This window comes from Mauremys mutica, chromosome 16 (assembly GCF_020497125.1).
Source record: "Mauremys mutica isolate MM-2020 ecotype Southern chromosome 16, ASM2049712v1, whole genome shotgun sequence".
Classification (NCBI taxonomy): Eukaryota; Metazoa; Chordata; order Testudines; family Geoemydidae; genus Mauremys; species Mauremys mutica.
In genome coordinates this window covers 19978172-19993517 of record NC_059087.1, presented here as the reverse complement: position 1 = coordinate 19993517, position 15346 = coordinate 19978172, and the positions used below count along the sequence as shown (strand labels likewise).

Below are 15346 nucleotides of genomic sequence, written 5' to 3'. Positions count from 1 at the left end.
TGGGAGCACAGCCTTGTCGGTATCATTCCTGGACATTGCTGCCCAGGGCTGACAAGCACAAGCCTCCATGCTGGTTGGGGGCACCGTGGTTTGAACCAGGAAGCAGCTTCTGGGCATTAGCCAGGCCCTATGGCGACTCCTGGCATCACAGATACAGATATCTGAGTCCAGCTGAGGATATTCTTCCCAGCCTCACTAACTCTCCTGGGAATGTGCTATTCTCTCTAGCCTGCTGCTGCTTCAGCCACCTCCCTGCAGCAGCTTCTGGGCAAGAAACAACAAAGGCCCAGTGCAAAGATCCTCTCTCAATGGTGCATGTGATGACGGAAAGGGATGGCGATTGCCAGACGATAATAGGGAAAGGGCTATGAAACTCCCCTAGTCAGACTCGGGCGGATGTGGTGCCTCCCCCCTCTCTCTGTTACGGTTTGGGGCTCTTACTCCTGAACAAAGTCAGCCTGTCTGAACTGGGTCTATTTGCACGGGGTGTCATGAGCCTGCAGCTGTGCTCACAATATCTCCACTCTCCTGCCTCGGTGAACGAGCTCTCTGGAATTTGGTGGTGAAGACGGTGAGGTTTCCTACAGTGCTTTGGCTTTTGGTGCCTTTTCTCCATCCCCGCCTCCTGCCATAATGAAAAGGGTTGAGCAGCCAATAGAAAAAATCCCAGGTTCTGGGGCAGTGTCTTTCCATTTGGTTTTCAGGGCGTCTTGTGGTGGTTGTCTGGGCTCTCTGGTGAGAAGGGGAACACCGGCATATGTGGGGCACAGTTCAGTAGCTTGTGACCTCCTTGGTGTGCTCAGCAGCTCCCTGCAAAGATCAGATTCTGGAGCTGGGGGTTGCTTCTCAGAGACCCTAATAGTGGGGTGAGGTCAGGATGGAAAGTGTCTTGCCCCTACACAATGGAAGTGACGCATCACATACTTGCCATTTCCAGAAACACTAACTCTGTTTCTCTCAGAAAAATATGGGGCTGAGCTGCAGACTGGTGGAGATGCCAAAACAGGGTGAAAAGGGAGTAGGAAATCATCAAGAGGTCTGTCTGTATAACTCTCTCATCTATCTATATAGGTACCTATGCAGCCCCCCGTAGTGCAGCATCTGAGCTAAAATGATTGGCTTTGCATTTAGTTCTGGAAGCGGCACTATCACCAACCTACTTGTTAAAGAAATCATGGGCTGGGCTCAAAAATCATGAGAGAGGATTAAAAATCATGAGATTTTTGAACAGAATAATTTGTGGGTTCCTTTTACTTGTCTTCTGGTGTCATAGTCTTTAGGATTCATATTTTCAAGAATTTCTCTACAACCATCAGAGCTAAAACCTTTTTCTAAATGAAAGTTCAGATGCTCACCTAATCCCGCACCTGGGGCTTTCACAAAAGCACCACAAACTGGGAGAAGTGGCAATGCTGAATGGTGAAGCCTATGGGTCGTTCTGATCATGTGCGAGATGAATTGCAGAGGCTAAGGCCAGCTCCTGAAATTCTTTCTCCTGCACTCGTGAACCTCTGCTGTTGGTGGGAAGTCCTAGCTGATAGTTGTGAAGGGAAAAGTAGCTAGGGCCAGTCCCTTGGAAGCTTTAGACTATGAAGACGGAGAGGCTGAACGGGGCTGTACATGCATTGGAGAGCGAGTGCAGAGAATAAAGCACCCCCTAAGGCTTTTGAGGGTATAACTGTTAGAGCCACTTTCAGAAAAATGAAGAGACAACCCCTCTGCTTGATACTATATCCCACTCGGTTATTACTGATTTGGGGACAAAGTATCTTAGGTACTTACCCGGCCCCATTACTGCAGTATCTGTGCTCTGCTCAGTCTCTGATATATCCTCACAGCGCCCCTGTGAGGCAGGGCCGTGCTATTATTCCCATTTTACAAACAAGGAACTGAGGTCCAGAGAGCCTTCCCCAGGATCAAACACAAAGTCTGGGGAGGAAGAGGGAACTGAGCCAGGTATTCCAAGCCTCAGGCCAGCACCCTACCTCTCAACTTAAACCTACTGCTAGCAATATACGACTTCTTCAACTGTGATAAACCTTGTTTGGGGTAAAGTGCTCATTGAATGTGCATTGATATAGATACTAAGGTGACAGATGCCTTAGAAATACCTGATAGACAAATATTAAAATCCTGATTTCCCGTGAGAGCTGAACGATGTTTTGTAAGAGATTATGTAAAAGGAGCACTTTCAGAGGTGCGTGTGTGTGTGTGCACGCGTGTGTGTGTGTGCATGCGTGTATCTTCCTTCCATACACCCACCATACTGAACTTCATGATAGTGCAGCTAAAAGAAGTTAGATAGCACCCTCTGGTGGGCACATGGCTAGTTACTGAAACATGTGACGAATTGTTTCTCATGACAAAAGGACACAGTAATAATCATTTAAACTGACTGAATTCTGGTGCGATAATTATATCTATTATTAGTGAGCAGGTGCAGGAGACTCTACCAAAAATATGTCAACCTGCCATTAAGATGTTAGCTCTGGGAAAACTAACTGAGATTGCAGTAATTTATGTGTTTTCTGGAACAACAATGGGAATGCTATGGATATACTAAAGATGTTGTACTGGAGATCAGTGGTGTGCAGAGACAAACAACTAGTCTCCAACAATGTTGCCTGGCCAGGAGAGGGAGCAGGCTGACTGTCCTGGAAGCAGAGGACACCTCCAATAGCACAGCACAGCACTCCCTCCTGTAACACCAGGGTATGAGTTCAGTTCTTGTTAAGCAAGAGCAGAAGCACTATCACTGGACATCCCTTGGAGGTGCCCTGTCCAAGAAGCCACTAGAACCAACTCTGCTTAATTGCTGGGGTGTGATGAGCTCACAGCCCAAGTCATACAGGGGCAGGCCATGCGAGAAATATACCAAGGGGAAGTGGCCCTCTGTATCACTCATCTGCAGCTCTTCATATCTATACTATGGTGGGGGCTTTAGAAACACAGGGACAGGACAGACCAGTGGTTTTCAGCCTTTTCCATTCATGACCTCAAGTTAGCTCAAAAACGATTTTACAGGATCCTCCCCCCCCCCCCCCCAATTAAGCAGAAAGCCAGGGAGGCTGGCTAGGATGACCCTGGATGATGCTTTGGGACAGCAGGGTTGAGAGCTCATGGAGACACAGACCGATCTGTTGGGAATGATGCTTTCCAGTGGCATGGGAGTCTTAGGCCAAGGTGCCTTCATTGGGCATTTTCCTGCACTGACCACAAGGCCCGTCCCTGCTTGGCTCCTGCCAGCACTCTCTGGAAAACAGCTGAAGGTCAAATGTGTGGCTCTGGGACATCCAGCTTCTGGCTTGGAGCCACGTGGAGTGAGGGCGCCTGCGCAGAGCGCAAAGTGATGGCAGGCCTAGTGAGGGCAACGGCTTCACAAGCGGTCACCGAGCAGGCGCAATTCACGGGGCGCATGCTCAGTAGTAGCCGAGCGGCAGAGCCTGGCCACGTGGGTTCCCTCGCCGGCCCTTTAAACCGGCTGCGCGGCGCCCGTGCTCAAGGAGACTCGGGACGGCGGCGACGGCCTGACGATGCCCAGGGGGAGCAGGAGCGCGGCGGCGGCCCGGCCGGCCGCAGTCAGGTGGGGCGGGGGCGGGGTGTCGGGGTGACCCTATGGCGGGGTCCCGAGCTCCGGGGGCTCCCGGGAGGGACAGTCCGCGTGAGTCCCGGGCCCTGCCCCAGAGCGCGTGTGGGGCCCGGCTCCTGCCCCCGGGGCTCCGGGCTCCTTTGTGACCCCCCCCCCGGGAAAGGCGCGGGCATTAGTTAGCGCTGGCGCCAGCCCTGTCCCTGCGCCCCAGGGCCGGCTCCTACCATGCCCTGGGCTTGCGCAGCGCCTCTCTCCGGAGCGACAAGGGGGGGGGTGGCACTGGCCCAGCTTCTGTTGGCCAGACACTCCCGGCTCTCCCTCGGGCCGGGACAGGCGCGCTGAGCCTGGCAGCCCAATACAAGGTGAAACACCCGGTTTAGCACAAATCCTCAGCGCAGGTTGTAAGGGCGCATTCGTGGTGACTCTCTCCAGACTGGTCATGTGTAATCCCTGCCCCTTAATGGGCTAGCGGTGCCATCGTCTCCAGCTTGGGCTGCCCTTTGCCCTGGTGATCACCCCCAGGAGGGCTTCACGCGGAGTACTCCCCAAGTCAGCTGTGGGGCTCCGTGGGTCACCTTTGGTCTGTCTGTCCACCTGCTCCTCCCACAATCGCACCCGCTATAAACGCTGCACTTCCTCCTGAGGCTGGAAAGACAAACCTCGCCCTCTGGGATCCTGACCCTGCTCTGCAACTAGTTACTAACCAGTTGCGAAAGTACAATGCCAGCTGTATTCCTACCAGTGCCCTTGGCTGGCTGAGAGGGATGGGTGTCTCAAGGTGACTTCAGCCATGGTGGTGTCATCTTGACACAATTGCCTGCAAGTGGGTGTATGTTTAGAAGATGGAATAAATTCCTGAGTTTGTGCACACACAAGTATGGGAGGAAGTAAATAAGATCTGTTTCTGGGGTGGCAGTGCCAGATTTGTAACCACAAAGCTATTGAGCTGACTTGTGTGAAAACTGAGAAGTAGCATGGGGTCCTTTTTCTTTCACTTGCTGCTAAACTGAATGCAAACCAGTCTCAGAAAAGTACCACACAGTGTATTCTCCCTCTTACCCGCCCTTGGAATATACCTAGGTGGGACCACAAGCAGGCGAGCTGCTGGGGTATCTGATTCCTATGATAGTTATGTCTAGTGTAAGCTCCCTCCTTTACAAGTTTCATTAAACTTTCTCCTCTCCTTGTTCACTTCTCTTGTGCTCAGCAGTGCAGCCCCAGCTCATGCTCACCCACCAGCTCATCCTCCACCTTCAGCTGTTGCAGCCCCAGGCCAGCCCCAGCAGCCTGGCCTGATGGCCCAGATGGCTACCACTGCTGCTGGGGTTGCTGTTGGATCTGCAGTGGGCCACGTGGTTGGCAGTGCTCTCACTGGGGCATTCAGTGGCGGTAGCAGCACTGAGCCAGCGAAACCAGCCAGTACTATCCAGGTAATGCAGCTCCATGGTTTCACCAAGAAACTATTCTTCAGAGGTTCCTGGAGTCCAGGAAGCAGGGCTGGTTGTCAGGTGTCCTAGAGGGCCTTCATACACTCCAGGAGAACAAAAACAATATCCACTTTAAGCCCTGTTCTTACTAAGGAGCCTCTGAGGCCCCTTGTGTGTAGGGGCGTGTTTGTGCCTAGAACTAGTTTGGTCAGGCTAAACCTGAGATTTAAGTGGGATCCACCTGTCACCGTGGAGAGACATGGTACAATTCCCATCGCTTGGTGGGGCATCCGAAAGTAGAAATTATTAGCAAAGTGCAACCTGTGGAGTAACTGTTACGTAAAACAGAGCCTGCCCTGAGGATTAGCTAGGTCTCTAAGTGTTGGGGGAGGCAGGCTGTGCCCATACGAAAAACCCTAGCATCTCCTTTAGAAAGGCTTTTTCTGCAAAGCTCTGTACTCTTGTAGTCAAGGTTACTTGTTGGATGTGGAGCTGCTTCCTAAAAGGCCTCCAGTACAGAGCGATGGAGACGTTGCCTTCCCAATCATTCTGCCTCTTTGCTTCGCATCACTGCCCTCTCTAGAATATTTCTTTAAATGGAACATAAGGCAGAGTGTATTTCTGTGGTGGTAGCACCTGGGTATTGTAAATGGGGATTGTGGTCCAATCGTGCTAGCCACTGTGAAAACAGGTAAGAATCCCTGTCTCAGTAGCTAGTCGTGAAGTCTACGTGGCCAGTTAAAGTCCAGAAGCCTCCAATTTCCACCTGTCCTGCAGGAACAAAGTATTGGAACAGGAGCCCACTGGAACTCAACATAAAACGTGGTTGGCGTTTTAAGCTGCAACTTGTTTGGCTGAATGTTGGTCGCTGTTCTAGTAATTCCCATGGAATGTGTGGGGCCAGAGAGTCAGAGGTGTCAACCTACCCCAGTCACTGCCCAGCAGTAAACCCTTTTAAACAAGGTCTGGGGGTTGGCATACAGAAGACCTCAGCCTGCTTAGTACCATGGCAAATGCACCATTAAAAATCCTTTTAACTTTTTATTAAGAGATACAGAAAAGAATGAAAGACCTTTCAAATGCTGTAACGGTAAAGTTTTAAGGCCTTCTTTTTCCCTTTAGCTGGAGAGAGTTTTTAGCAGGAATTCCCCTCCCCTCTTGTCTGACAGTCTTAGATCGTATCAAAGAGAACTCTGCTTTCTGGGGAGAAGAGAATAAGTTAGTGAGGTGGGTTGGAGCTGTTGCTGTTTTAAGTCTAATCCCGCTTCTTTTGAGACAAAAGAGGGAGAGAGAACAGCAGAGAGAGACAATAGAGCTTTTATCTCTAGTTTTGATTCTCATTTGCAACCTCGATGCTGGAAAAACACAGACACAGCACATGGTTCTATCAGCGCTCTGAGACCTGGCAAACTTGTACTGGCATTGGGCTGCTTGGGGTATTACTTCTAGCTGCCTCTTTCTGGTTACTGGCTTATAGCATTGTTTCCAAATATGCAGTCATGGCCAGATAAGCCAGATGCTTATTAGACAGTGGGGGGGGGGGGGGGGAAAGAGAGAAGATAGGGAAGGAGAAGAGTACCAAGCGGTGGTGCTGAGGCCAAGTCTCATATCCCAGATGTCAGGTGGGTCCCACTCTCTGGCCTGGTCTGGTCAGGACATCTCTCAGGATCAGGATGATGAGGCCTGGAGTCTCAGGAGAGGGTAGGGGTGGCAGCCCTGATGGTGAAGCTTGCTCCAGTAGCCAATTTTTCCTCCCCAAAGTATCTTTCTTTGAGGACCCCAAAAGGGAGTGATGGGTGGAATAGCCCATCCCCAGGTTATTCTGTCAACCAATTAGGCCTAATATCTGACACCAATTTCGGTGCATTTTTCTTGTTACTAGGCATGATCTTAACACAATCAATCCGCATTTGTTGTGACGTGATGAGGTTTCACTCGCTGAGCTCACAATCCAGGGGCAAATTTGTAGGCTGAATTATCACAACATAGTCTAAGTGTATACATCCGAACAACTTGAGTGGCATGAAGGAAGCTGCTCTGAATGGGGGAAAATCCTATTCTAACCTTTCATTTGGAATGCTGCTTTCGCTAATGTGAGACTACTGGTGTCTAGGAAAGGTTTTTATTTCTCCGTCATGGCCCTCCCTTCTATTTGTTTACGCACTGAGAATTTGGGACTGTAATTATTTTGAAAACAATGCAAGATGATGGGATATGAGCTCAGTTTAGTCACATATTTGCCCTGACTGGCAGGGGAACAGGAAAATCTAGACATGATAGATCATTATATTTGTCTCCGTCTGTCCCAGAGTTAGTCTCCCTAAACTGGGATTTTTTTTCTTCTTCTTGGGGTGTCTGTAGGAGCCCAGGCAGCCTGCGTTCCAGCAGCCGCAGTATGGCCCTTGCCACTATGAGATGAAGCAGTTCTTGGAATGTGCTACCAATCAGAGTGACTTGACCTTGTGTGAAGGTTTCAACGAGGCACTGAAGCAGTGCAAATATAATAATGGTGAGTGTTTGGTTTTTTTGCTTTGGTTTCGCTGGAGGTGCAGTGATGGGCAGATATCCAGTCTGGGACTGACGAGCTAATGTTTGAAAGACTAGTGTGGTTTAGTTTGGTAGGACTCTCTGAGCTTTCGAACAGCAGCTTGTTAATAGTTCCTCCTAAAGAAACCAAACCCCCTAATGTGGAAGAGGTTGCTGTCCTTCTCTTTGAAGTGACTCCAGAGTCTCACATCTCTGCCGTTTCAGTAGTGTAGTCCTCTCCATAAAGATGCTCAGGAATCATGGAAAGGGGTAGAGGGACACCTTTGGTCCACGTCTTAGCAGAATGAAATTGGTGTTCCTAATAGTGGGCTTGGAGATCCCTTTTTAGGGGTTGGATGCTCTATTGTCATGTTCCTTTGGGGACTCTACTCCTTTCCCAGACCACTGCCAGCCAGTTCCCTTGTTTCTTGCCCATTTGCTGGGGCAGAAGGGTTCCCTTTTCCTGGAGTAGACAAAACCCCCTTGTGTGCTTGGTTGAACTGGTACCCCTGTTTGCACATTCTGGCTAATCCTGGGGCATTCACCTCACTCAGGCATTTGACATATGAGGGTCCCGTCTGCCTAATGTTGAACTTGAGCTTCTCCAACCTCTCCTATTGTAGGTGTCTCCTCCCTCTTGTGAAGACATTCAGTGCTAACACAGGGAAACAGGAGCCTGGAGTACAGACAAGAGTGGAAGAGACTGGAAGGAATGGCTAGTGACTAACATAACCAGGTGAAAGGAATGATAGTCCGACCAGTGGAAGGAACCACTTAGCGCTAACATGCTTCTAGAATTGCCAAGAAGGAACAATGCTTTGGAATTTGATGGGGCTTTTAGAATCCAGATCTCATTTGATTTGCTACAGTGAAATATGCAATAAAAGGAGAAGGTTTATTTTAATCTATGACTAGTTTGTATGTTTTTCTTACTGTAGATTAAACTGCGGATGTCATTCTAATCTCTGAATGTGTTTTCTTCGTCTCCTTCCCAAACAAGGGGAGCGGAATAATTAAAATCCATGTAGCTGGATGACTCAGCAAAACCAAACAAGGCCAGGCCTGGATTTTCTCTAGCAGGACACGTGTACAACCCCTGCTGTACTATTTTTGTCTGCTCAGAAGGCCAGAGCAGAGATAATCTCTAAGAGCACTGCCCTGCAAGTGCTTCATTGACTAGGATTCTTGTAAATCTGAATATCGTCTCAGCTCATGGACATGGCTGGGACAGAGAGGTGTGTCAATTGCCTGACTAAGAACACAGCTGGCTGATCTTATTTTGGGTCTTAGTGGGTTAAGTAATATGCTGAAGGTTATTAGCATCAGGGTAAGTTCACTGGTGCCACATGTAGCTTTAACATAGCACTAGGAGCTGCAAGGCCTCATCTAACAATCAGGTACAACTAGTCAGTAACTGCGATGCAATAAATTTGTTAGTCTCTAAGGTGCCACAAGTACTTTCTTTCTTTAAAATGCATTTGACACTCCACACAGACCTGGCTTTGCAAAATGCAACATTTTCAGTTTTATGGGCTATGGAACAACTTGGGTTAGCTTGGCACAATTGAAACTGACACTAACAGTCAGCAGGCTTCAGCTGGAAGGAATGTAGCTGCTCTGTGACCAGCAAAAAAAATGCTTTGCATACTAATGTTGGGATTTTCTTTGCAGATGGATAAAATCTCTCAAAACTCTGGTTATTTTAGTTGTTATAGCTTTCTAGCTGCTGTTGAACACTGGACAGTATTGTCTGAATCTCATTCCTTGTATGGATTTGTAAGGAAGACAGTGGCTGGAAACAGTCTATGCTGGTGCAGTTCTGTTATTCTTTGCTGTTTAGCAAAACTGGAAAGTTGTATTTCTTCTCTAAAAATAACAAAATAGTGGATATACCCCAGTCTTGCAATGTAGGCCTCTCCCTCTCCAAAATTTCATGATCTTAACTTTTGGCAGTGGTTAGTGTCTCCTGAACTATGGCTTGCGGTCAGACTGCTCTGTGCTGTGTCCCGGGAGAGACTGCAAAGGACACTCTCTCAAGTCTTGCTGCTTTGTGAATAAAGGGTGAGATTCTGATCTCGGGAACACCACTATAAATCTGGAATAACTAAGGGCTTGGCTACACTTACAAGTTGCAGCGCTGGGAGTTACAGCGCTGGTCATGCAGCTGTGGAAGGGCCAGCGCTGGAGTGTGGCCACACTGACAGCTACCAGCGCTGCAGTGTGGCCACACTTGCAGCACTTTCCAGCGCTGTATTGAGAGGTGCATTGTGGGCAGCTATCCCACAGAGCACCTCGTCCCGTTTTGGCGCCGTTTTGGCGCTGAGTATTGTGGGAAGGGGAAGGAAGTGTGCGGGTCATTCCGCTTCCTGTTTGCCAGCGCCCCGTGGTGCATCGCTTCACATCCCAGCATTCACTCTTTCCAGCAGCGTTTGGCGCCATTGTGAGTGTCTTTCTGTTACTCTCTGTGTGAATCGCGATTTCTGTGGCAAATGGAGCCCGATCTGCTGAGGACTCTGCTGATGAGTGTCACCAGCACAACACGTTTGGCTGTCCAGCTATTCCTTCAGCTCCAAAGTGACAGTGAGGATTCCGACGATGATATCAATATGGATTTGCCTGCCGCGTGTGACACTAAAGTGCTTGCGGCATTTACGGAAATGCTCAGCACCGTTGAACGCCGCTTTTGGGCTCGGGAAACAAGCAACTGAGTGGTGGGATCACATCGTCATGGAAGTCTGGGATGACGAGCAGTGGGCTGCAGAAACTTTCGTATGAGAAAAGCCACTTTCATGGGACTGTGTGCTGAGCTCGCCCCCCACTCTGCGGCGCAAGGACACAAGATTGAGAGCTGCCCTGACGGTGGAAAAGCGAAGTGGCTATTGCAATCTGGAAGCTGGCAACTCCAGACAGCTACCGGTCGGTCGGGAACCAGTTTGGTGTGGGAAAGTCGACCGTGGGAATCGTTTTGATGCAAGTTTGCAAGGCAATTAATCGCATCCTGCTAAGAAAGACCCGTGACTCTGGGGAGCGTGCAGGACATTGTGGATGGCTTTGCACACATGGGTTTCCCTAACTGTGGAGGGGCGATAGATGGACGCATATTCCTATTCTGGCCCCCCCCCACCTGGCATCAGAGTACGTTAATCGGAAGGGGTATTTCTCTATGGTTCTCCAGGCGCTTGTGGATCACCGCGGGCGTTTCATTGACATTTACACAGGCTGGCCTGGAAAAAGTGCATGATGCACGCATCTTTCGGAACAGTGGCCTGTTCAGGAAGATGCAGGCAGGGACTTTTTTCCCAGACAGGAAGATCACAGTAGGGGATGTCGAAATGCCCACTGTGATCCTTGGAGACCCCGCGTACCCGTTACTGCCTTGGCTCATGAAACCCTATACAGGGAAGCTTGACAGGAGCAAGGACCGGTTCAACTACAGGCTGAGCCGGTGCAGAATGACTGTGGAGTGTGCTTTTGGGCGTTTAAAAGCCCGCTGGCGTTGCTTGTATGGGAAGCTAGACTTGGGGGAAAGCAGCATCCCCGCGGTTATATGCGCTTGCTGTACCCTCCATAATATTTGTGAAGGGAAGTGTGAAACATTCAGTGAGGCATGGACCACCGAGGTTCAAGTCCTGGAGGCTGAATATGCACAGCCAGAGAGCAGGGCTAATAGAGAGGCCCAGCACAGGGCTACAAGGATTAGGGATGCCCTGAGGGAAGAATTTGAGGCTGAAAGCCAACAATAAATGTTTGCTGCCTTGCATGGGAGTGAATTGCACTGCTTACACTGTTTATTCTATTATCCATAATAATATATGGATTTGTAGTGCCTCTTTCTTTACTGGGCTAAGGTATCTTTCACTATCTGCTATAATAAAGACTTGTTTTTCAAAGCCAAGAATTGTTTTATTGAAAAGAAAAAAACTTCCTTGACAGACAGACAGACACACAACATTTCATGAACACAAGAGGGCAGGGGGGTGTGGGTTGGTGAACTGTACAGTCACAAGTTTGCATATGCCCTGTCTGGATTGCTGTTTAATGAATCCTGCACTTCAGGGTTCATATACTGCATGGTGATGGGGGTTGAATGCAGAGGGTAAGGGTGGTGGTAGGTATCAGGGCTGGTTGGGGAACATACAGGTGTTGGAGGCAGCTGGTGGTGGTAAGAACCTGGATGCTGGGGAAAGGTGGTTTGAGCTGACATTGGGGCACAAGGCACAAAGGACGGGGGGCGGGTGGGAGGGAGTAGCACGGTAGTGCTCTGCTTGCAATGGCAACGAGTGACTCTATAGACTCCGCTTGGCGCTCACAGATGCTTAGCAGCCGCTCCGTGGTTTTCCTCTTGGCCACTGCATTTCTCTTGCGTGTCCTGCTTTCTTTCTCTCGCCAATCCTTCAAGTCCTTACTCTCTCGAGCAGACTGATTAAGAACAGTTTTCAGCATGTCTTCTTTGCTCTTTCGGGGATTTTTTCTCAAATTTTGAAGCCTCTGTGATGTTGAACATCTGGGCAGTCCAGTAGTCAAGGTCACTGTAGAAACAGAAATGACAACATTTAACACGGGCAGCATTGTATCCACTATCTCCAGACATGAATTGTTACACTGAGGGAGTGAGTTCTTATTTAAGCATTCTTTTACCCACACGCATAACACTACAGAAGCCACGACATGGTGAGTGAGCAGTGCTTATAGGGGGAGAAGTGGGGCTTGGGTGTAAGAGGGGAGCTGGTTGCTTCGGGTAATCTGGAGTGCTAGAGGGGTTGAGTGAAATGCAGATGCAGGGGTGATCTTATCTCCCTATCTCTTCACTAAAGAGTCTCCCAACATTTTTCACAGGACTTAATCCTGGAAGATGTTTCCCTACTGCGAGTCACTAGGGAACAGCGGGGGGCTCTTTTAGAGCAATGTGGATTCCGCCCGGGACCCTATGCGGCTTGCCTGTGTTCAGAAATGGTCCCCCCACCACTGGCAGAAGAGTGGCGCGGACGCGTCACCGTCACTGGGACAAGGGACACAGTGGCTCTGCCTATAAACCTGCGCAGGCATATTGCCCACGCTCTGGATGAAGCTTTTGCTGAGATAACTGAGGCAGATTACCGCGACGTGATAGACCACATCAACGGGCTATTCCACATCTAGAGGCTGGCATGCATGCATCCATAACCCCCCCTCCTCTCCAGAAACATTTCACCCAGAAAATAAAAGCCGCTTACCGGTAACACGCTCCTCTGCTTGTCCTTCTGCAACTGCTGGCTGCTGCGATTGGGTGCTTTCCTCCTGGCTTGAGAAGAGCTCCTGGCTGCATGCCTCCAGGGAATCTGCGGTTTCTTCCCCCATGCCAGGAGCTTCACTCGCGGTTTCCTCCCCCCCCCCCACGCCTCCGCCTCCTCCGCCTCCTCCTCCTGTCCCCCAGCCTGCTCAGAAGTGTCCATCGTTATCCTGGGATTGGCAGTGGGGTCACCCCCAAGTATCTCATCCATCTCCCTGTAAAAACGGCAAGGTCGTGTGGGAGCAGCTCCGGATCGTCGATTCCCCTCTCGGGCTTTGTAATAGGCACTCCGCAGCTCTTTAATTTTCACCCTGCATTGTACTGCGTCCCGATCATGGCCCCGATCCAGCATGGCCCTTGATATCTGCTCAAAGATATCGTAATTCCTACGGCCGGGAGCGCAGCTGTGCCTGAACAGATGCCTCACCACCAAACACTGATGAGGTCCTGCAATTCACCAGTGCTCCATTCTGGGGCTCGTTTGGCGCTTGGATGCATGGTCACCTGTAACTGATTAAAACTGATTTCACTCCACACCTTGGTGCAGCAAACAGGAAGGATATTTTTAAATTTCCCGGGTCATTTACAGGGCGGGTCACCTGAGCCAAGAGCAGTAGAGTGCAAACTGATGTGCAGAGTGGCTGAACAGGAATTCTGGGATACCTCCTTATTCCCTGGAGGACAGGTAAAGCGCTGGTGAGTGTCCACACCTGCTGGGCAGCGCTGGATCACCAGCGCTGCACTCCTTATACCCCTGCCGGGATGGGTTTTCAGCCAGCGCTGCAACCAGGGAGTTGCAGCGCTGGTTGTGCCCTGCAAGTGTGGACGGGGTGTTGTTGCAGCGCTGGAAAGCCTCCACCAGCGCTGCAACTTGTAAGTGTAGCCAAGCCCTAATAAGTCAGAACTAATCCAAACATACATAGTAGAAATGAGATCAAAATTGGACCAGTGTTTGCACATGCGGTAAAGCATCTGTGAAAGAAACCAGTTCCCTGCTGAACAAAACTGCACATCCCACAATCTTTTAAACCACTGTATCTATTCTATGTATTTTATGAATTACATTCTAGTCTGCTTCCTAAAAATATTCCTCCAGGAGCCACTTTCCCTAATCAGCCAAAAAAACCGACTGTACAAGGAACCTGTTCCTAATTGAGGCAGGAGACATTGGAACTGTGGCCTTTCTGAAAGCATTTACAGAGCAGTTACTGTGAAAGAGAAACGGGGGGATTCCTGCCTAGCAGCCTTGCAAGGATTCCATATCAGATTTGCTCAGTCTCCAAGACTCTATTTTCTCTGATAGCCAGCCCTACAAACTCAACCTGCAATTGAAAGTCAAGCTGCGTCTCTTCTGTATTATACATGACTGGGCGTAAAGAGTCTTACATTGGAATGTAAATAAAGCTTTTAATAAAGCAGACGGACTACAATCCACTTTGCTCTCCTATACCTAGACTGGTGGTAACAGGAATAAAGCAATACACATTTACCTTTCACTCATGTTAATAGATGGCTGGCTGGCTTTTTTTTTTTTTTTAAAGTATAAATGTACTAGTTGCCCTTAGCTGGAGTGAGGAGAGGTGAGTTTACAGTGCAGGAGAAATGGCTTGCAGCAAATAGGCCTGAGAACACTGGCACATCAAAGGTCCCCTAGTTCTAGTAGGGGTTGTTAGAAGGTGTTGCCGTTGCACTTCATTTGGAATTAACTGGGGCTTGGGTTGGGTTGTGACTATAGAGGGGGCACCTTCACGCAGAAGAGACCTGCTCCATGTGTGTCGGTTGCTAGTACCAAAAGTAAGTCTGTACTACTTTAGTCTGTTACCCTGACAGGCCTAAACTCTTCTTCAGAGGGTGGCATGAGCCTAGCTAGCCTTCCATTTAAAAAGGTTCCGGGGGTCTCTGATTATGGTTCAGTCTGGCTGTGAGGAGGATGCAGTGTGCTGCTTATAAAGCAGTGGCCTCTTGCATCCTCCCCTACAGTTTGACTACACCTGGCTATCTTACATTGACCCTGCGTAGGGACTCTGGAAAATGCTTCCAAACTGCTGGAGGCCTTGTTCCCGCAAGGGCTGATACCCTACCTAGGTGGGCCTGCTGGAGAGAGCAGAGCCTTTCTTACTCTGCTGTGTGCTTCTGACTTTGGCTGGGGAGCCCAGGAGTGGTTCCTTAAGTGAGCGAAACTTTCTCTGCATGGAACTCCTCCTCGTGTTGTCCTTCAGCTGAGGGTGTGCTGGTAACTTCTGCAGCCGCTCTGGGAAGCAAACCCAGAAACCACCTGTTAGTTTCTTGCTAGGCTCCTGTCTACTAAATTGAGGATTCTGCCAGCTAACTGGTTCCTTCCTTTGTTTATATGGCAATAGAAAGAGTGATGAAGCCTAGTGGCCTGAGCCCAGGATTAGGAGATAGGAACTCCTGTGCTTTCTAATCCCTGCTCTGACCATCTGTCCTTCTTTATCCTAATGTAAAACACTTCATCCCTCTGCCTCTGTTGTCCCATGCATGAAATGGTGTTGGTAATGTACCCACCACCCCTGG

General features: G+C 49.5%; 2 protein-coding genes across 5 annotated transcripts in view; one reads left to right on the top strand and one right to left on the bottom strand.

The window, feature by feature from the left end:
- The first annotated feature begins 3433 nt into the window (after positions 1 to 3433).
- On the top strand, positions 3434 to 8450 carry CHCHD10 (coiled-coil-helix-coiled-coil-helix domain containing 10). 2 transcript variants are annotated; one of them, XM_044989424.1, is made up of 4 exons: positions 3434 to 3583; positions 4800 to 5019; positions 7378 to 7525; positions 8166 to 8450. In XM_044989424.1, the coding sequence occupies exons 1-4, from the start codon at positions 3534 to 3536 to the stop codon at positions 8183 to 8185; spliced, it is 438 nt and encodes a 145-aa protein (XP_044845359.1). In that variant the 5' UTR covers positions 3434 to 3533; the 3' UTR covers positions 8186 to 8450. The 2 variants fall into 2 exon arrangements, with proteins under 2 accessions (XP_044845359.1, XP_044845357.1); XM_044989422.1 differs by having other exon boundaries at positions 3436 to 3583; positions 4797 to 5019.
- Positions 8451 to 13978: 5528 nt separating this feature from the next.
- Positions 13979 to 15346, bottom strand: part of C16H22orf15 (chromosome 16 C22orf15 homolog) — a 30230-nt gene continuing 28862 nt past the window's right edge. For all 3 annotated transcript variants that reach the window (XM_044989527.1, XM_044989526.1, XM_044989528.1), the window contains exon 5: positions 13979 to 15062. In XM_044989527.1, the coding sequence (XP_044845462.1) occupies positions 14893 to 15062 (170 nt within the window). In that variant the 3' untranslated portion in view covers positions 13979 to 14892. The remainder of the gene's footprint in view (positions 15063 to 15346) is intronic.

Excerpts from the sequence above, each read along its gene's own strand:
- CHCHD10 (XM_044989422.1), top strand. The coding sequence starts at position 3,534 with ATGCCCAGGGGGAGCAGGAGCGCGGCGGCGGCCCGGCCGGCCGCAGTC. Across the intron at positions 3,584-4,796 it reads GCCCGGCCGGCCGCAGTCAG|CAGTGCAGCCCCAGCTCATG; the intron begins GTGGGGCGGGGG and ends TCTTGTGCTCAG. Across the intron at positions 5,020-7,377 it reads AACCAGCCAGTACTATCCAG|GAGCCCAGGCAGCCTGCGTT; the intron begins GTAATGCAGCTC and ends GGGTGTCTGTAG.